The sequence below is a fragment of the Microcaecilia unicolor genome, chromosome 8 (genome assembly GCF_901765095.1).
Source record: "Microcaecilia unicolor chromosome 8, aMicUni1.1, whole genome shotgun sequence".
Classification (NCBI taxonomy): domain Eukaryota; kingdom Metazoa; phylum Chordata; class Amphibia; order Gymnophiona; family Siphonopidae; genus Microcaecilia; species Microcaecilia unicolor.
Window position 1 is genome coordinate 87455720 of NC_044038.1, and position 22454 is coordinate 87478173.

At 43.3% G+C, this 22454-nt stretch overlaps 1 protein-coding gene across 3 annotated transcripts in view; it reads left to right on the forward strand.

Moving 5' to 3' along the window:
• The window catches only part of LOC115476924 (sialoadhesin-like), a 110977-nt gene that overhangs the window by 41776 nt on the left and 46747 nt on the right, over positions 1-22454 (forward strand). For 2 of the 3 annotated variants that reach the window (XM_030213509.1, XM_030213510.1), the window contains exon 4: positions 15114-15407. The exons of the other annotated variant lie outside the window; for it this stretch is intronic. In XM_030213509.1, coding sequence (XP_030069369.1) covers positions 15114-15407 — 294 coding nt within the window. The remainder of the gene's footprint in view (positions 1-15113; positions 15408-22454) is intronic. 3 annotated transcript variants of the gene reach the window in all.

Below are 22454 nucleotides of genomic sequence, written 5' to 3' on the forward strand. Positions count from 1 at the left end.
GCAGAAGATTGCCTCGCTGGCGTCAGGCCTTCCCTCGCAATGTCCCGCCCTTTGTCTAAATAGAAAGTTTATGATTACTTATTCTAGAGTGGATTAGGGTGTATCTGTGTTTGTGAAAAAGACGTGGCTTTCGGTTGGCATTGACTATGCAGTTAATGTCTATTTTCGTTTTACAATAAGTGAATTGTTGTTCTAGTGCTCACTGTAGTGTTTAAGATGCTTTCCTTTTCCTTGTGTGACTCATACAAATTACTGCTTACGGTATGGTAGAATTGCTCTATAGGTCCTGAGTGTTTTGTATTCTCGGTATACCTAGTACTGGATTTGGGGGGGGGGGGGGGGGGGTGTTAAAAAATGACCGGCCCCAGGTGTCAACTACCCTAGCTATGCCACTGAATAGGTCTCCCAGGGGGATTAGTCAATGATTTGTGAATTTTGGGCAGAATATAAATGATGGGTGTAATGGGATGTTTAGTGGTCAAAAAATCTCGCTCCTTGATTGTTAAAAATCCAGAGTCGTAGCCGAAAGTAATCCAAAAATTGACTTCTTTTTGAAGTTCCTCTGTGGGGTCTTTATCCAATTTACAATAGTACTGTGTGTCAGAGAGCTGGTGGTTTATTTCGTCAATATAACTGTTGGTGTTCAAAATTACAATGCCACCTCCCTTGTCTGCAGATTTAATCGTGATATTCTTATTGCTTTTAAGGTTATGGAGAACCTTGCTTTCTTCCTTTGAAAGATTGTAGAAACGTCTCCTTTTCTTTTTCTCAAGCATTTCTATGTCCCGTAGTACACATTTGTTAAATGTAGTTATTGCTGGGTCAATAGATGCTGGTGGTAACCACTTCGAGGGTGGTTTGACAATGGAAAAGTTGGGATTAATACTATTGTCTCCGAAAAAATGTTGGATCCTAAGTTTTCTTTCAAATTTGTGTAAGTCAATTCTTGTCTGTAAGGGGTCATAGCAGCTGGCGGGGATAAATTTCAAACCTTTCTTGAGAACTGATGTCTCTGCAGTAGTAAGAGATTTATCTGATAGATTGATGATGGGAATGTCTAATTCCTGTATGACGGATGGCCCTGATACTGCATCCTGCCCCTTCCTCTACTTCTCCCCCGAAATTCCATCTTGACAGGTGGGTGATAATTGAATTCTTGGTACAGATCCATTCTCCTGTGTTGTGGATACTGGTAAGGCTGTCTCTTCTCTTTTTTCTTCTTGAATCTGTTGTCCCATAGAGTATCTAAAAAAGTATTAGTGTTCCTATTTTGACCAGGAGTCAATGTGGAGTTATTAATTGGAGTTGAACATGGGGAGATAAAAAGCTCATCTGAATCATTACAGATTCTCTTCCGTGCTCTCTCCCTGTTGTGACTCGTTCCTACTTCTGCATCCTTTTCCACATGCTGACTGTTATGACTATAAGGGTCTGCAGAGGATCTCCTCCGGGCTTTAGAGATTCGTCTCGTCACAGGTGGTTTGATCCTATGTATCCATGGATATATGTTACCTTTCTTATAATCCTCTTCATCCCTTTTGTATTTATTGTGTTTAGTTTTTTTGATGTCCTTCTTGAAATTGTCAAGTTTAGCATTCAGTGAGGACAAATTAGTTTCAAAATTAGGATCATCATTTTTAAGAATGTCAGTCTTGATTAGGGTTTCACTTTTGTCTTTCTCTATTTTTTCTTTGAAGGTTTCAATCAATAATATCATCAGATCCAGGGAGCACTTGTTCAGAATTGAACACCATTTATTAATAAAAATTTGGTTGTCTCTGAAAAGTTGAGGTTCTTTTTGTATTCTGACACCTCTTGGAATACGCTGAACTCTACAGTATTGAATGAGTGTTGCATAATGCAATTCATATCTAATAGTGTTTTGTCTGAGGTCAATTAGGTGATTCCAAAGGTCTTGTAGAGATTCTTCATCTTCTTCTTCAAATACTGCTGGTTCCTGTAGAAAATTATGTAGTCATTCTTCAGAGTAGCTGAGTACGTTGTCCCAGTTCTTGAAGGCCATCCCTCACCAATAAGTGTGACACAGATAGAGAGGGTAATACAGCATACACAAAAAGTATACAGACAAAAAAAAGCAACACTGGGCCTTCAAGCAACACTGGGCCTACACAAATTTGAAAGAAAACTTAGGATCCAACATTTTTTTTGAGACAATAGTATTAATCCCCACTTTTCCATTGTCAAACCACCCTCGAAGTGGTTACCACCAGCATCTATCGACCCAGCAATAACTACATTTAACAAATGTGTACTACGGGACATAGAAATGCTTGAGAAAAAGAAAAGGAGACGTTTCTACAGTCTTTCAAAGAAAGAAAACAAGGCTCTCCATAACCTTAAAAGCAATAAGGAATTGGATCCATCCTCGAACCACTTTCCATTTTTGTAGACGCTTTTTTAAGACCATTCATTCCAACTGTGCTATCTTTTGTTCGTGATTCATCACACATTATCAATCTATTTGAAGAATATGATGGCGATCTTGATGATATCATTTTAGTCACCTTTGACTTGGAGTCCCTCTACACAAATATCCCACACCAACCGGTTTTGGATATTATCACTGATGTGCTCAATGATAGAGAAGACAATAAAAGAATACCAACTGCTTTTATTATACAATTGGCAGTGGCATTCCGCCCCGGGTGCACGCCGCTGTAGGGGTGCTGCGCGCACCTGTCCATCGTTCGTTGCATGCTCCCTCTGCCCCGGAACAGGTTACTTCCTGTTCCGGGGCAGAGGGAGCTTGGAACGAACGATGGACAGGCTCGCGCGGCACCCCCCTAGCAGCGTGTACCCGGGCGGGGGGTTCTTTCGCGGGGGGTGTCCTTTCGCCATGGGGGGGTCACGCTGCATCCAGGGGGGCTGCACCAGGGGGGTGGGGTGCATCGGCAATCCGCCCCGGGTGTCAGCCCCATTAGGAACGCCACTGACAATTAGCATCTATAGCATTGCAAGAGAATTTTTTCTGCTTTCAAGGATCTTATTACAAACAAATCAAAGGCACAGCGATGGGAGAAAGCATGGCACCTGATCTTGCCATACTTTATGTTGCTTTCTTCGAGTATAAGCACCTGGAAAATCACCCATTCAAACAAGAACTTAAATTATGGAAACGTTACATTGACAACATCATAGTACTCTGGAAGGGAAGTGTTACTAGATTGAATGAATTTCACTCATGGTTAAATGACCAAGATCAGCATCTCAAATTTTCTATGAACTATAGCAATAAAGAAATTCCTTTCCTTGATATTTTGATCAGAAAAGATAGATACAAATTTACAACCACAATATACAGGAAACCCACCGATAAGAACCACTTTTTGCATTTTGAAAGTTTTCATAATAGGAGTCTTAAACACAACTTGCCATACTCACAATCAGTACAGAAGGAGATGTATATCTGATTATCTGCCCTTGTAACTTAATCTATATAGGTAAAACCGTTCGCAAAATCAAGACTTGAATGATTGAACACAGGAGCAACATCAGATGACAGGATGTTTCAGCACCCTTGGTACAACACTGCATGGAACAATCCCACAATTTCAGAGATCTCCGATTTTGCATATTCAAAATTCCAACAAAACCTTGGAGAGATGGTAATTTTGATAAAATGTTATTACAGCATGAACGAAGAGCTATCTTTGAACTCAATACAGTACATCCGGCAGGACTTAATAATGAGTTGGAATTGGCTGTTTTCACATTTGTCTCAAATTAATTTTTTATTATTCCATTTTTTTATTATTTTATTTTTTATTATTTTTATGTGATCTTATTATTTCTGGGATGCATTCTGTATGCAAGTCTTCTCTGTTTTTATATTTATTTTTATTTTCTATCATTTTTATGTGCTACACTATCAATGATCCAAGTATATTAGAACCAATATATCTTCCACTATGTGGCTGGATAAGATTACTATCCTAGACCTTGTTGTTTTCAAATATGTGCTCTGCACACACAAATAAATATGTCTGCTGTGCAAAATATTAAGACTATGGTTATCTAAATACTATTTAAGACCTTGTGTCTCTTTAAATATGTTCTCTGTACACAAAGAATGTCTGCTGCTTTAAAATATGACAACTATTGAAATTTATGTTCTTACACAGCAACATATGGTTTATTTAATAACGAGCTGCATATCTCCACCTATATATATATATATATATATATATATATATATATATATATATATATATATATATATATATATTTAATACACACACACACACACACACACACACACACACATTGGACTCATTGAGAACATACATCACTATGTTTTTCATTATATGATTTATTACCTTCTTATTTTAGATATGTTTCCTTTCTAAGTAATTTTACCATGTGTGTCATGTTACCCACAATTTTGGCTTCATTTTATACTTTAGTGCTGTCTCCATACAGTTTTCTCCGATTTTTGAAGGTTCTTATTTGCTACCTAGATGATGACGCAATCACGTAATCACTACGCTTATAGCTCCTCGGTACTTTTCCAAGTCATCTCTGATTCTCCGAAGACAAGCAGGCTAATATTCTCACATATGGGTGACGTCACGTCGGCCCGGAGGACTTTCTAGCAAAGTCTTCTTGAAAATTGAAAAATGTCACTCGCCGCGTGGGCGGATGCATTGCGCATGCGTGCGTCCCTTTTCCCACCCGCCGCGAGGACACATTCCTCAGTTTTTTCTTCTCCGCGTCGAGAGGTGCCACGGTGAGAATTTCTTGTCGTGTTCCTGAGCCCGGAGGTGAAGAATTTAAAGAAAAGTATCCTTTTTTTAGTTTATCTTAGTTCTTTTCGTTTCTTAAGTTTTCTTTCTTTTTAGTCTGCGATTTTATTTAAATCGCTCGTTCGGTTTTTTTCTTTTTTTGTGTCCCCTTGTCTTACGACACAATCGCGTCTTTTGATTTGGCAGGGGCTGTTTTTCCCATTATGTCAACCAAGACGCCCAGCGGCTTTAAGCCTTGTGCCCACTGCCATCGGGCCATCTCCAGCACTGACCCACACTCATGGTGTTTACAGTGCCTTGGGCCGGATCTCCGCTCGGAGGGCTGCAAATTGTGTCTCACGATGAAAAAGCGGACACTGCTCTCTCGAGATGCCCAAAGGGAGAAGATTTTTGGGCCCGGTGCCTCGACGTTAGCGTTGTACAAGTCGGCGCCGGTGAAGTCGGTGCCGTCGAAGACGATGTCGTCGAAGTCGGCGTCATCGAGGCCGATGTCGAAGGAAGCGTCGGCACTGGGAGAGATGGGACAGGCTGCCATACGACCGATGCACGCTGGGAGCAGTGATGCATCGAGTGGGTCTCCACCCGCCTCGGCGCCTCCTGCTTTGCAGACCCCCCGGAACCGCCCTGCATCGGACCCGGCCCCGAAGAGGCGTGCGGATTCCACGTCATCTTCTCCGGTGCCGAGGAGTCTCGACGACGGGCGTCGGGCGAAGGCCAAGAGGCACCATCGACGTTCTCCACGTCACTGCACCGAGAGCTCCAGGTCATCGATACATTCGATATCCGAGAAGCGTCGGTACCGAGAGGATCGCTCTCCCTCTATTACTGAGGTACCGGCGCGTGGGTCCCTTGGCAGCCGAGTCCCCAGTCTGCAACTTCAGCAGACTTCGCCTCCACTGCCTCAACCGACCCCCCAGCGTCTTCCGGCAGCAACTCTCGATGAGCGTATGCAGGCCTTTTTTCCTTTTTTCATGGAAATGATGCAGCAGTGGCAATCGGCGCCGAGGTTATTGGTACCAACGGTGCCGGCGGTGCCGGTGTCGATGGGTTCAGAGATGCCGGTGCCGACGGTGCCGGGGGTATCGGTGTCGCCGGTACCGTAAGCTCATGCATCAGGCCTTCAGCCTGTGGTGAGGTCTGTTTCACCGGTGCCGCCCCCGGTGCCGGTGTCATTGACATCCCGGGTCGGCTCTCCGGAGACAGGAAGCTTCACCGGAATCTCAGGGACCGTCGACTTCTCGACATCATCATCGAGGACGTCAGGCCTCTTCGTCGAGGCGGGCTCAGATTCGGGCAGCTCTGTCTGAGCTTTTAGCCCCATCTGATAATACCTCATCAGATGATGATGAAATGCGTGGGGAGTTCTCTGGTGAGGATTCTCAAGGCATCCATCTGATTCTACTCCCTCGCCCCAAAGACAGCTTTCTCCTCCCGAGAGTTTGTCTTTCTCCTCTTTTGTTCGGGAGATGTCTGAGGCCATCCCCTTCCCTGTGGAAATTGTGGACGAGCCCAGAGCCAAAATGCTTGAGGTTTTGGACTATCCATCTCCACCTACATCTTCTGCCATAGTTCCTTTCCATGAGACACTCAAGGAACTGATGTTGAGGAACTGGGAGAAGCCTTTTTCTTGCCCAACCGTTCCCAAGAAAGTTGAGTCTCAGTACCAGATTCACGGGGAACCCAGTCTCATGCGGGCTCAGTTGTCCCATGATTCAGCGGTGGTGGATTCCACTCTCAGAAGAGCCAAAAGTTCTAGGAACTTCTCCTCGGCACCCCCGGGGCGGGAGTATAAGACTCTGGACTCTTTTGGGAGGAAGGCGTATCAGGCTGGTCTGCTCGCGGCCAAAATCCAATCATACCAACTCTACACTAGTATTCATTTACGGACCTCTGTGAGGCACCTTGAGAGTTTGGTAGACGCGCTCCCACAGGAGAAAGCCGAACCCTTTCGCCAAGTGGTCAGGCAGCAGAAGGCATGTCGCAAGTTCCTGTCCAGGGGCGTTTTTGACACTTGTCATGTGGTATCCCGATTTTCTGCTCAAGGTATAGCGATGCGCAGACTCTCATGGCTGCGTGCCTCTAACCTGGAGGAATGAACTCAGCAGAAAATAGCAGATATCCCGTGCCGGGGGGGATCACCTTTTTGGAGAGAAGGTTGAGGAGATGATTGATCATCTCTACCAGTGTGATAATGCTATGGATTCTCTCTCCCGCCGGGCGCCTTCTGCATCCACTTCCACCTCTAGGAAGTTTTTTAAGGGAAAGAGAAGTGCTCCTTACATTTCTAGGAGCCGTAAGTACAATTCTTATTCCCGTCAGCTGGTTCAGGCTCGACCCCAGCCCGCTCGCTCTCGTCAGCAGCGTGCACCGAAGCAGGCCCCTGCAGCTCCCCAGCAAAAACCAGGTACGGGTTTTTGACTGGCTCCAGCAGAGCATAGCCGACATCAAAGTGCCTGTGCCGGACGATCTACCGATTGGGGGGAGGTTAAGATTTTTTCACTAAAGGTGGCCTCTCTTAACCTCCGATCGGTGGGTTCTTCAAATAGTCTGGTCCGGGTACACTCTCAATCTGATTTCCGAACCTCCAAATTGCCCACCAGGAGCTCAGTCTTTCAGCTCCTACCACAAGCAGGTACTTGCTGAGGAACTCTCCGCCCTTCTCAGTGCCAATGCGGTCGAGCCCGTTCCACCAGGGCAAGAAGGGCTGGGATTCTATTCCAGGTACTTCCTTGTGGAAAAGAAAACAGGGGGGATGCGTCCCATCCTAGACCTAAGGGCCCTGAACAAATATCTGGTCCGAGAAAAGTTCAGGATGCTTTCCCTAGGCACCCTTCTACCCATGATTCAGGAAAACGATTGGTTATGCTCTCTGGACTTGAAGGATGCTTACACCCACATATCGATACTTCCAGCTCACAGGAAGTATCTTCGATTTCGGCTGGGATCACAGCACTTTCAGTACTGTGTTTTGCCTTTTGGCTTGGCGTATGCTCCCAGGGTATTTACAAAGTGCCTGGCGGTTGTTGCAGCGTCACTACGCAGACTGGGAGTGCATGTGTTTCCTTATCTGGACGATTGGCTGGTGAAGAACACTTCCCCGCAAGAAACTTTGCAGTCCATGTGGATGACTATTCAGGTGCTAGAGATGCTGGGATTTGTCATCAATTATCCCAAGTCCCATCTCGTTCCAGCCCAGAAATTGGTATTCATAGGAGCTCTGTTGTGCACAAAGACAGCTTGTGCTTATCTTCAAGGACCCAGAGCAGACAACCTTCTGTCTCTGGCTTCCAGGGTGCAAGCATCTCAGCAGATCACAGCTCGGCAGATGTTGAGACTTCTGGGGCACATGGCCTCCACAGTTCATGTGACACCTATGGCACGTTTACACATGAGATCTGCTCAATGGACCCTAGCTTCCCAGTGGTTTCAAGCTACAGGGAATCTAGAGGATGTCATCCAGCTGTCCATCAATTTTCGCAACTCCCTCAAGTGGTGGACTATTCGCTCCAATCTGGTCTTGGGACGCCCATTCCAAATTCCTCAGCCACAAAAAGTGCTGACGACGGATGCATCCCTCCTCGGGTGGGGAGCGCATGTAGATGGGCTTCACACTCAAGGAGCTTGGTCTCTTCAGGAGAAGCATCTCCAGATCAATCTCCTGGAATTGCGAGCGATCTGGAACGCTCTAAAGGCTTTCAGAGATCGGCTATCCAACAAAATTGTTCTAATTCAGACAGACAATCAGGTTGCAATGTATTACACCAACAAGCAAGGGGGTACCGGATCTCGCCCTCTATGTCAGGAGACCGTGCAGATGTGGCTATGGGCCTGCCAACACGGGATGTTTCTCCAAGCCACTTATCTAGCCGGTGTAAACAAAAGTCTGGCCGACAGGTTGAGCAGGATTATGCAGCCTCACGAGTGGTCCTTGAACATGACTATTGCCAAAAAGATTTTTCGAGTATGGGGCACTCCCTCAATAGATCTTTTTGCTTCCCAGGACACTCACAAGGTCCCTCAATTCTGTTCCAGACTTCAGGCCCACGGCAGGCTAGCATCGGATGCCTTTATTGGGGGACAGGACTCCTGTATGCGTATCCTCCCATTCCCTTAGTGGTGAAGACTTTACTGAAACTCAAGCAAGACCAAGGAACCATGATTCAGATAGCGCCCTTTTGGCCTCCTCAGATTTGGTTCCCCCTTCTTCTGGAACTATCTTCAGAAGAGCCATGGAGATTGGACTGTTTTCCGACCCTCATTACTCAGAACGAGGGGGCACTTCTGCATCCCAACCTCCGGTCTCTGGCTCTCACGGCCTGGATGTTGCGAGCGTAGAGGTTGCCTCTTTTGGTCTCCCTGAGGGTGTCTCCCGAGTCCTGTTTGCTTCCAGGAAAGATTCCACATATAGGTGTTATTCTTTTAAATGGAAGAGGTTTGCCGTCTGGTGTGACAGCAAGGCCCTAGATCCTTTTTCTTGTCCTGCACAGACCTTGCTTGAGTACCTTCTACACTTATCTGAGTCCGGTCTTAAAACCAACTCGGTCAAGGTTCATCTTAGCGCAATCAGTGCATACCATTCACGTGTAGACGGTCTGCCTATCTCTGGACAGCCTTTGGTGGTTCATTTCATGAGAGGTTTGTTTTTGACAAAGCCCCCTGTCAAACCTCCTCCAGTGCCATGGGATCTCAACGTCGTTCTTACCCAGCTGATGGCAACTCCTTTCGAGCCACTGGATTCCTGCCATCTGAAGTACTTGACCTTAAAGGTCATTTTCTTGGTGGCGGTTACTTCAGCTCGTAGGGTCAGTGAGCTTCAGGCCCTGGTAGTTCATGCACCTTTCCTTGTCTTTCATCATGACAAGGTAGTTCTCTGCATGCACCCAAGGTTTTTACCGAAGGTGGTGTCGGAGTTCCATCTGAACCAGTCAATTGTCTTGCCAACATTTTTTCCCCCTCCTCACATGAGTCCGAGCGAAAGCAAGTTGCACACTTTGGACTGTAAAAGAGCACTAGCCTGTTACGTGGAGCGGACACACCCCTTCAGACAGTCCGCCCAGTTGTTTATTTCTTTTAATCCCAATAAGAGGGGAGTTGCTGTCGGAAAGCGCACCATTTCTAATTGGTTAGCAGATTGCATTTCCTTCTCTTACGCCCAAGCTGGGCTGACTTTGGACGGTCATGTCACGGCTCATAATGTTAGAGCCATGGCTGCGTCACTGGCTCTTCTAAAGTCAGCCACTATTGAAGAGATTTGCAAGGCTGCGACGTGGTCTTCAATCCACACATTTACATCTCATTACTGCCTTCAGAAACATAGCTGACGCGACAGTCAGTTTGGGCAGTCGGTCATGCAGAGTCTGTTTGGGGTTTAGAATCCAACTCCACCCCCCCCCCCCCCCCCCCCCACGGCCCATTTTTATTCTGTTCCAGGCTGCACTCTCAATTAGTTGTGTTTTGTTTCATGTCAATTTCAGTTATGTCCTCGCTGTTGCGAGGCCCAATTGACCACTCTTTGTTATGTTGAGTGAGCCTGGGGGCTAGGGATACCCATATGTGAGAATATTAGCCTGCTTGTCTTCGGAGAAAGAGTAGTTACTTACCTGTAACAGGTGTTCTCCGAGGACAGCAGGCTATATATTCTCACAACCCTCCCACCTCCCCTTTGGAGTTGTATTCCTCTATTCTTTTGAATCTAACTGAGGAATGTGTCCTCGCGGCGGGCGGGAAAAGGGACGCACGCATGCGCAGTGCATCCGCCCGCGCGGCGAGTGACATTTTTCAATTTTCAAGAAGACTTTGCTAGAAAGTCCTCCGGGCCGACGTGACATCACCCATATGTGAGAATATATATAGCCTGCTGTCCTCAGAGAACACCTGTTACAGGTAAGTAACTACTCTTTTTTGAATGTCTTCATTTGCTGCCTAGATGATGACGCATTCACGTTAATACTGCCCACTACGCTTATAGCCCTTTGGCATTTTTTTCAAGTTATCTCCGATTTGTGAAGGTTTTCCATTTGCCATCTAGACAATGACGTATGCACGCAAATACCGCCCCTTAAACTAGCAGCCTTTGGCACCTTCCCGAGTTTAAATTCTTAGCATTCTTTTACTTTCGCTTTAAAGCACCATAGAGGGCTCTTTACGGAGCTATATCTTTGCAATTGTGACGTACAGCGATCGTTTACACACTGGGGTAAGCAGACATTTTTACTTTCAATATATATATTTTTACGCTCTTATTAAGAGTTTTAACTATATATATATTCTAGTATTTACCTACATAGCCGATATTATTGCTGGATTTGGTGTTGTTACATCAAGCGCCGAGATGAGCAGAGATTTTTTTCTCACTGACTAACCTATTGTGGTCTATGCCGTTTTTTTATATAAGACAGTTTCATCCTTATACTCACTATTGTTTTTATTTTCATGTTTTTAATATAACTTTGGGCTAAGTATGTTATCACTCACAGTTCATATCCAAAAAACATTATAATGATGGTAACTTCACTGGTCTATATATTTTAATAATCATGACTCCCTACACTCTATACAGTTTTATTATCTAAATTGCATTTTTATTCTCCTGCACAGGCATTGAATTGACCTCAAGTAGACCTTACTGTATCTCTTCTTGGTGAGAACAAAACTTCTAATACCTCAATATTATTTTAATACCTCAATATTATTTTAATGAGTTTAATCATGATAGGATTACCATTGACAAGCATCACTTATCATATTCAATCATTATGTTACTACAGATCTCATATATCACATACACATCTCCATACATCACTATTATATATTTCAATACATCTAATATACCTTATATATATTTCCATATAGTACAATTGATTATCTGTAGCAATCAAATATTGCACTATCAAATTTATTTTGGACAGAATTTGCAGTGTACCTGAAAATTAATAATTAACCAATTGATTATGTCATTTATTCAGATTAAATGCATAAAATTCTTTGTTGATACTGTTATGTGATATAATTTAATGTTTATAATTTATCAGTGAGATGTTAATTATGTTCTAATATGTAAACATTTATATTGTTCTTAACATACAATGAAGTTATCATTTTGTTGTTTAAAATTTTTTTTATCCATATCAAATTCTATGCATATTTTCAATGTTTTACATTTTGACTGTTATATGTTGTTTATTTATTTCAGAGATTTAAATGCTTAGGATGATTTATCAATTTTTATGTATATTTATGTGGTTGTTTTTATTCTTGCATTTTTTAATTAGACCCCTGAAGCAGGCGTTGTTTAGCGCCGAAACACGGCCCGTGTCGGGTCATCAATAAAGAACTTCTTTGTCCCAGTCTTGAAGGCCCAGTGTTGCTTTTTTTATCGGTGCACTATACAGGCACATATGCACAAAGAGAGCCCTGATTATTTCACAAAAAGGAGCAAGCCAAAAGAAAGTGCTTGGACAAATAGACTCCCAACGGGCTTTAGAAATATGTGACATCACTATCCTATAATCTTGCAAAGATCTTAATGTCCTTGTTGGAGTATATGGAATGACTGAACTACACAAATAAGATGGAGATCATTCATAATAAGCTTTATGACCCAAAGTTACGATTTTAAATGAAACATGAAATCGAACTGGCAGCCAATGATATTTTATAAACAGAGGAGTTACATGATCATATTTGCGAAGATACCAATAATTCTCAAAGCTGTATTCTGTAACATTTGTAGACGCTTAACACTAAGGGCCTCTTTTACTAAACCGCACTAGTGATTCCTGCATGGCAAATGTGATGTAGCCCATTCAAATGGAATGGGCTGCGGCACATTTGCCATGTTGGGAATTGCTAGCATGATTTAATAAAATAGGCCATAATATTTGCTTTACCAGTGTACACCATGTTACCATAATTAAGATATGAAATAAGAAAAGCATGAATCAGTGTATGCAAGGCTGCCTCATCAAAATAATGTTTAACAGCCCATAGCTGATGCGATACAAAGAAACTCTTTTTAACTAATGATGATATTTGCTCTTGAAATGTTAACTTATAATAAAAAATAATCCCTGTGTAATGAAAACTGTCTAGAACTACCATTGGTTTACCAAATAATATGGGTGAAAAATTGGGATTCTCTTCCTGACATGAAATCTAGCAGACCACTGTCTTGTCAATATTTAAAATCAAATGGGGGTCCTTAAACCAACTAGAGATAGCATGTAAGCAATTTTATATTGAAGTTAAGTTTGCTGAATGAGAAGAAACTTTTGTGACTAAAAGAATATTGTCAGTATAACAATAAATACTAAGTCTGAAACTTTGAATAAACATGAGGACTCAAAAATTATTAAAAAGTATGGGCAATAAGGACAAACCTTGAGGAATACCATATTGCACTTCAAAATTATCAGATATGAATGACTAAAATTTAACAAATCTATCTTGCAGAAAAGATAGCAATCAAAACTGTTCACCTTATACAAATACTATATAAATGGTCACACAATAGCTAGAGTGCCCTCCTGTTTATCATACCAAGTGGCCTGGCTGTCCCTAATCTCTGATCAAATGGGCAAAGGAAGTCATGTTTGGGAAGAGGGCTGATTCCCCCGGATCATCCTTCCTGCTGCTGGCTCCAGGTACATAAGTACATATAAGTATATAAGTATTGCCATACTGGGACAGACCAAAGGTTCAACAAGCCCAGCATCCTGTTTCCAACAGTGGCCAATCCAGGTCACAAATGCCTGGCAAGATCCCCAAAAAGTACAAAACATTTTATACTGCTTATCCCAGAAATAGTGGATTTTCCCCCAAGTCCAATTTAATAATGGTCTATGAACTTTTCCTTTAGGAAGCCGTCCAAACCTTTTTAAAACTCTGCTAAGCTAACCACTTTTACCACATTCTCTGGCAACAAATTCCAGAGTTTAATTACATGTTGAGTGAAGAAATATTTTCTCCGATTCATTTTAAATTTACTACTTTGTAACTTCATCGCATGCCCCCTAGTCCTAGTATTTTTGGAAAGTGTATACAGACGCTTCACGTCTACCCATTCAGCTCCACTCATTATTTTATAGACCTCTATCATATCTCCCCTCAGCCGCCTTTTCTCCAAGCTGAAGAGCACTACCGCTTTAGCCTTTACTCATAGGGAAGTCGTCCCATCCCCTTTATCATTTTCATTGCCCTTCTCTTCAGCTTTTCTAATTTCACTATAACTTTTTGAGATGCGGTGACCAGAATTGAACATAATATTCGAGGTGCGGTCACACCATAGAGCAATACAAAGGCATTATAACGTCCTCATTTTGTTTTCCATTCCTTTCCTAATAATACCTGGTTTCACTACTCCTCCTTCTACCTACTGACCCCACTTGGGGAGGTGACTTACCTCTCTTCTTACACTTCCTTCTGGTAGCCCTGCATGAAAACCAGTTGTGTGTGTCTGCCATGGCCTAAGATGGTCCTGTTTCTCTGAATAAGTGACTGAGCTAATCAAATTCTGGAAGTGCTATAAAAGATCTTGTTACAAGTAGCCGAGTCTATCGTCCACACTACAATCAATGTTTTCCTACTAAATACTGCCCTCTGACAAGTTCAGGCTAAATGCAGACCACAGCAGATGTTTCAGTATGCTATAAACCTGTTTATAAGTGTTAAATAACAGCTTTATTCATCCATTTACCTTGGCAAGTTAGTCCTATCCTAGCAGGGCAATAGTCCTGATGCCTCCAGCTGCAGTTGGATAAACCCCAAGCCCTGTTCCCAGTCTATAGTTGGGTAACCCAAGTCCCATTCCCAGTCTCTGAATCCTGGGTTCAAGGTCTGAACACAAGACCTAAGTTCAACAACCAACACCCCTCCCACACAAACACAGTTTACACAAGCTCAGTGGGGTATTTAGTTGTAAGGGTTTAGAGTTGAGGCTTTTCGACTTTCTCTGTTACCACATGCTGTGGATTCCCTTGCTTAAATCCAACCAGCTCTGGTCTAGCATACCCAGGCTCTGAATCTGGCAACCTACAATTTGTGTTTTTAAAGTCCTAATCAGAATCCATTCCTAGCTATAGCTACAAGGAACTTCAGTTCCATCCTTATCCCCAAAGCCCTGCCATTAGGACCCTATTCAGACTACAGATTGCTTCTTGTTAATTCTTCTCTTTTAATAAATGATTCTATTTTTTTGTATCCTGAGGTTCTCCCTCTCTCACAAACCCCAATACTATTTTCCTATTACTGTCCCTCCCCCACCAGTGTTCCAGTATTCCCATGCTGCATTTCTGTTGTATGAGAGGGATTATCAGGAATATGTTGTGCAGATATGAAAACTATTTTCTACAGATAAACCTGATGAGCTGTCACTGAGTTATCCTGAAATAATGTCTGAAGGAGAATCTGTCACTATCAACTGCTCTGCTGAGCACACCTGTCCCTCCAGCCCTCCCTCACTGAACTGGGACCGATTTGGGAGCACTGCCAGTGTCCATCAGGAAGAGCTCTCAGACGGACGGTGGAGAACTGTGACCATGCTGAGTTATATCCCTTCTCCAGAGGATCATGAGAAACACCTCCAGTGTGTGGCTACATATCCCAACATGCAACAGTCAAAAAGAAGTATTACATTCAATATAAAATGTGAGTAATTAGCCTGAATGAAAGGTCTGCCTCACAGACCCAGCCTAGTATCAGTTACCAAACTGATTTTACACACCTCTATATTAACTTTATATTAGCCCTTGTATTGTATGTGATCTGAAAGCTTTGTACTCAAGTTTCAAGTTTATTATTGATTGATATACTGCTAATTGCTATACCATCTTGGTGGTTTCCATTATGGGAATTATCCTATATAATAAAAAGCAACCTCAATGTTCTGAAGCTGACTCCGTGGCTTCAGTGAAGGGTATGTAACATCCGAAGCTCAGGCTCCATCTCTGTATGCTCCGCCCTCGCATCACAATGTGATGACGTTGAGGGCGGGAAAAACGGAAAGAACAAATCACGAAGCACGTGTGCACACAAGCGTACGACTTTTTAAAAAACCCCAACACTCCCTTGCACACACCAAGCGCGCCTACGAGGCACATACCCTGACTCACGCTGCCACTGTCTCGCACGCCAAAACACTCGCGTGCCCATACCAAGCGCGCCTCCGCACCGCATACCCTGTCTCTCAAAGACACTGACTCTCGCACAAAACGACTCACATGCAAACAAGCGAGCCTGCGCATCACCTATGCTCACTGTGTCTCCCCACTCGCGCACAGCACCAGCTGTGATTTCACACTGACAGGCGATTTGGTGCTGAAAAACGGACCAAATCCTTTCAACAGATGAAAAAATTAACCAGGTAAGTGGCCAGACTCTGCCACACAGATGCCGAAAAACTCTCCAGCACCCACCCCCAAACATCATACACAAACTCTGACAACCTCCACACACACACCCCCACCACCACCACCACCCACTCACATCCTAAAAGAACTCACAAAAGTAAAAACAGCATGTTTCTGACTGACACACAAACAGACAAAAATTCTTTCAACACCCCCCTCCCCTTCCCAAAACCATCAAACACACACTGTGCTATCGAGAAACAGCATCTCTCTCTCAAACTCACACACACTCCCCTACCACCACACTTAATACACAAACTCTAAAACGAAAAAACATCTCTCTCACTCACTCAGACACACACACACTACCCCCCAACCACACCCACAACAATATACAAAAACTCTGCCATGGCGAAACTACATCTCTGTCTCTCACTCACACCCACACACTCCCCCCCACACACAAAATACATACACAAGCTGTACCCTGGAAAATCAACATTTCTCACTCACATGCAAAATCCCCCCCCCCCCCCCCAACGGAACAACAAAAACACACTCTACCATGGAGAGACAGCAACTAGCTCTCACACTCACAAAAAACCCACCCCCCTTAATACACAAACTCTAACACAGGGCCGTGTCTAGGGTCTCTGGTGCCCCCCTGCAGACTATCAGTTGGGGCCCCCCCCCCCCCCCCCGTGAAAATGATCGCTCACCACTTGCCACACTGGCAGGAATTGTCAGCAATATTCTTAGAAACAAATTGCTATACATTGCAAAATAAGATAGCAGATGTAAATTCTCAAAGTGGACATATTCCAAACACTAAAATGAAAATAAAATGATTTTTTTCTACCGTTGTTGTCTTGTGACTTTCTTTTTCTGATCATGCTGGCCCAGTATCTGATTCTGCTGCTATCTGTCCTCTTATCTCCGTTTCCAGGGCTTCCTTTCCATTTATTTCTTTCCTTTCCTCCTTTCTTCTTCATTTCTGGTCCTCAGCTTCTGCCTATTTTCTTCATCCATGTGCAGTTTTTCTCCTCTCTTCCTTTTCCCTCATTTCATCTCCTTCATCTCTCTTCCCTCCCCTCTATGTCCAGCAATTTCTCCTCTCTCCCTGAGCCCTGCCCTCCCATCCATGCCCATCCATGCTCCTCTGTCCCCTGCCCCCTCCATTCATCCCTATCCAGCAATTCCCCTCTCTCCCTGAGCCCTGCAATCCATATCTATCCATGCATATCTGTCCCCTGCCCCCTCCATTCATCCCTATCCAGCAATTCCCCTCTCTCCCTGAGCCCTGCCCTCCCATCCATGCTCCTCTATCCCCTCCATCCATCCCTATCCAGCAATTCCCCTTTCTCCCTGAGCCCTGCCCTCCCATCCATGCTCCTCTGTCCCCTGCCCCCTCCATTCATCCCTATCTAGCAATTCCCCTCTCTCCCTGAGCCCTGCCCTCCCATCCATGCTCCTCTGTCCCCTGCATTCATCCCTATCCAGCAATTCCCCTCTCTCCCTGAGCCCTGCCCTCCCATCCATGCTCCTCTGTCCCCTGCATTCATCCCTATCCAGCAATTCCCCTCTCTCCCTGAGCCCTGCCCTCCCATCCATGCTCCTCTGTCCCCTGCCCCCTCCATTCATCCCTATCCAGCAATTCCCCTCTCTCCCTTCCATGAACCCTGCCCTTGCATCCATGCTTCTCTCTCCCCTGCCCTCCCGCTCCCATGTCCCAACTGCCTGCCCTCTTCTCCCCCCCAAAAAAAACTAACATCCCTTTCCTTTTTTTTACTTTTAAATTTACCTCCGTCCGGCAGCGCAGGCGCAGCATCAGTGAAGGAGGCGCTGCTCCCGATGTGTCTAGCCTTCCCTTCGCTCAGTGTCCCGCCTTCTTCTGACGTCATTTCCTTGATGCCAGAAGAAGGCGGAACACTGAGCGAAGGGAAGGCTAGACACATCGGGAGCACCGCCTCCTTCACTGATGCTGCGCTGCCGGACAGAGGTAAATTTAAAAGGAGAAAAAAAGGAAATTGATCTTGCGGGACAGAAGAGGGCGGGCAGTTGGGCAATGGGAGTGGGAGGCCAAGGTAAGCATGGTGCGGTGGCGCCCCCCAGAGGATGGTGCCCCCCTGTCATGCTTACCCCGCTTACCATGTTGGCACAGCCCTGCTCTAACAAGGACATTCAACATCTATCTGTCTAAAACACACACAGCCCCCCCCCCCACCCCACAGATGCCGCTACACTCTCCACCCCCCCCAACATCATACACAAACTCTGACAACCTCCACACACACCCCCAACCACCACCACCACCCACTCACATCATACAAAAACTCTCAAAAGGAAAAACAGCATGATTCAGACTGACACACAAAAAGACAGACATAAATTCCTTCAAGCACCCCCCTTTCCCCAAAGCATCAAACAAACACTGTGCTATGGAGAAACAGCATCTCTCTCTCTCTCACTCACACACACACACACTCCCCTACCACCCAACTTAATACACAAACTCAAAAACAAAAAAAAACAACATCTCTCTCTCTCAGACACACACACACTACCCCCAACCACCCCCACAACAACATACAAAAACTCTGCCACGGTGAATCTACCTCTCTGTCTCTCACTCACACCCACACACTCCCCCCCCAAACACAAAATACATACACAATCTCTACCCTGGAAAAACAACATCTCTCACTCATATACACAAGCAAACTCCCCCCCCCCCCCGCCCACCCCACACAACAAAAACACACTCTGCCACTACAAAAAAACACACTACAAAAAAACAAAAATTACAAAATGAAATTGCACATAAAACACAAATCTCAATTATTCATTACCAACAAAACACAATTATAATAAACATCAATTACAAAACATTCAAAGCAGAAAACAAATACCATGCTAGCGCCCGTTTCATTTGTTTCAGAAATGGGCCTTTTTTACTAGTAAAAGAAAGAAAAGAGAAAATAATATAATCGAAGGACCAGGATACGTGCAGGTAAATGAAACCTTCCAAAGTAATTATTATAAATACCTGAGGTCTCCCTCATTTCCCATTTTTCAATAGTCCTTCATTTAATTCTGTTCTTTGCATAGATTCTCCAAAAAACACATCCCTCTCCATTCTTGAAAATGGGACAGTGAAGGAAGGAGACTCTGTGACCCTGACATGTTTCAGCAACAGTAACCCTGCAATAACTAACTATAGCTGGCACCAGGGCCTGAAAGAGGAGGTTCTTCAGCACCATGGACAGCAGATAACCCTATTGAATATGACATTGGACAGTGGACCCTATTACTGCAGAGCATACAATTCACTGGGAAGAGACACTTCTCCCCACTGAACCTGAATGTGCAGTGTAAGCAATATTCATATCATTTCACACTGAATTACCTGTTTCTTATCAACATAGTTTCATTATTCAGGTCTTTTATGTTGAATAAGATGGATTTTACATTGGGTAAGTGGTTTTCCCGCCTTATATGCCCTGTTTTAAATTTTGGGTAAGTAGTCATGTTTTATGTTGAAACAGGTCTACAGGCAGTTCAGTGACCTGATTAATTTTTTATATTTCTATTGTTTTATTATCTACTGATAAAAAAGGCATGTTTCTGGCACAAATGAAATGGACGCTAGCAAGGCTTTCCTCAACTTCCCTGCAGCCACCCATGTCCAGTGACCCTCCTCTCCCCCTGCACCCACTGCAGCCGCCCATGTCCAGCGACCCTCCTCTGGACATGGATCAGCTGTGAGGCATGTTTTTTTCCCCACGGGTTCTGAAGTTGACATCATAATGGCTACGGTGATGTCAGCCTGATCTATGGAGCCTAGCAGACTAACTTGGAATGAGCCACGGTCCCAGGCAGCAAGTCTGAACGCTGGAGGTGAGAATTATTATATAGGATGTATACTTATGTTCCTGGTTAGCTTATGTTTATATTGTTGTGTAATATAAGCTAATGTACACTACACTGGGTGAATCTCTTCAAAAAGGTGGTAAATAAATCCTCTAAATGTTCCAAGAGTGACTTCATTGCTCTGGGACAGAAGGTAAAGCAGATATGTGCTCAGGTGATGTTCTCGTCAATCATCCCTGTTGAGGGTAAAGGCCAAGGCAAAGAAGTTTGCATCCTAGAGATCAATGCTATGTATCAAACAAGGGATCTGCCTTATCAGCAGTATCATTCAATTTGTTCATGGTTTTTCTTGGAAATGTGTTTTGGGATTTACATATTTTCTATGGAATGTATGCAAATAATGTACAGTTTTTCTTCTCTCTGGAACAACAATGTTATGATCTTAAATTGAAATTAATTTTTTTATGAGATTGTAAGATGCAACAGCACAAATTGTCATTGAATGTTTCTAAAACAGACATAATATAGATAGAATTTTGGATTCATCTCTACCCAAGGGGAAAATATTACTGTTAAGTTATGTATTTCTAGTCTTGGAGTTTTTTTGGATAATAATTTGAGCTTGCAGAAGCTAGTGCATCAAGCTATTTTTATGGCTTTTTTTCAGCTTCGGGTTTTGAGCAAATTGATGGAGATGGTGCTGCCATATGATTTTCGGGCAATCTTGCAGAGCCTGGTCCTATTTAAATTTGATTATTGTAACTATTTTTGGGTATATCATCATTTAGGATCCAGGCTCTGCAGGTCATATAGAATGCTGCTGCTGCATATTTGATTACTGGAGTGTCTATATCAGAACATATTACTCCAGTTTTTAAAAAATTACATTGGCTACCTGTTAAGTTCATAATTGTTTTTAAGGTTCTTATGTTATTACACCAGTGTGTATATGGGATTTTTCCTGATTAATTTTGTAAAGCTTTAAAAATTTATCAAACAGATCAATCATTAAGATCCAGAAAACTCAATCAACTTTGTGTGCCTTCTCCAATGTGGTACCACTATGTTGATACAAAGTTGTGAGCTTTGTCGATTGCTGGTCCCTTATGGAAAGCTTTGCCTAGACATTTAAGATTGTGTGACAATACTCAGCAGTTTAAATAACTTTTGAAAACTCATTATCTTGTGGAGGTCTTTTTAGAAAAAATGAGGTGTACTACCATAAATTCATGTCTTTTACTTGGACTGACTGTTAATTTTCATTTGATGAATTTTTTTGTTTTTGTTTTTATGTTCTAATGGATTGAATGTATATTTTCTTATTACCCACTTTGGGTAAAGGCGGGATACATATACAATAAATAAAAAGGGTCTTTAGCAGCAGACTGGCTAACCTACTGAAAAGGGCTTTAAACTATAATTGCTGGGGCTGGGTAATCAAAGCCTCCAAGTATGTATAAGCCCTTAGGTGAGTGAAACATTAAATACCTCTACACAAATGGTAAAAAGGAGCAACACCTGGAAAGCAGTGTATACTAATATCCATAGTATGGAGAATAAAATTCTGGATCTGGAGGCTGTGATAGAAGAGGTTGATTTGGATTTAGTGGCCGTTACAGAGACATGGTTCACAGTTATACTGGGCTATAATCTGTTCAGGAAAGAAAGGGTAGGAAGAAAGGGAGAGGGAGTAGCATTATATGTTAAAGATAATATTACAGCTACAGAATTGCAGGACCAACAGGGCAAGGAAGAGGCACTGTAGATCAATCTGGAATAAAGGAATGGAAAATGTATTTACATCAGTGTGATATACAGGCTTTCTTCACAGCCAGAACAGGTGGGCTGAAATTTAATTGAAGACATTCAAAATATAGCTGTAGGCAATTTTATTATGCCAAGTGTTGATTGGGGTACCCCTTTTGTGGGATCTTCTAGAAGTAGGGTGACCTTGAATTCTCTACAGGGCAAACTGTTCCAACAGTTGGTAATGGAACCCATGCGTAATGGGGCCATACTAAACTTAGTGTTTTCAAACAGAGAGTGTTTCTGATGTTATAGTAGGTGGTCATGTGGCATCCAGTGATTATTGAATGATGTGGTTCAATACTAAGATGGGGAGAAGAGGTTTAATTCAAATATGAAGGTTCTAGACTTCAAAAAAACTAGCTTTGTTGAGGTTGGGGGTATGAAGGTTCTAGACTTCAAAAAAACTAACTTTGTTGAGCTTGGGGATTACCTCAAGGAGTTATCTGAATGGAAACATCTAGAAAAAATAGGAAAGCAGTGGGAAAAACCTAAAGAAGCTATTTCAAGGGCAACAAACCTTTGTGTAAGCACAGTAAAAAAAAGTAAGTGAAAAAGGCCACTTTGGTACTCAAAAGTAGTAGCTAGAAAGGTAAGAAAAAAGAGGTTAGCCTTCATAAACTACACGATTGCTGAAAGAGGAAGACAGGCAACAATATCTGGAAAAACT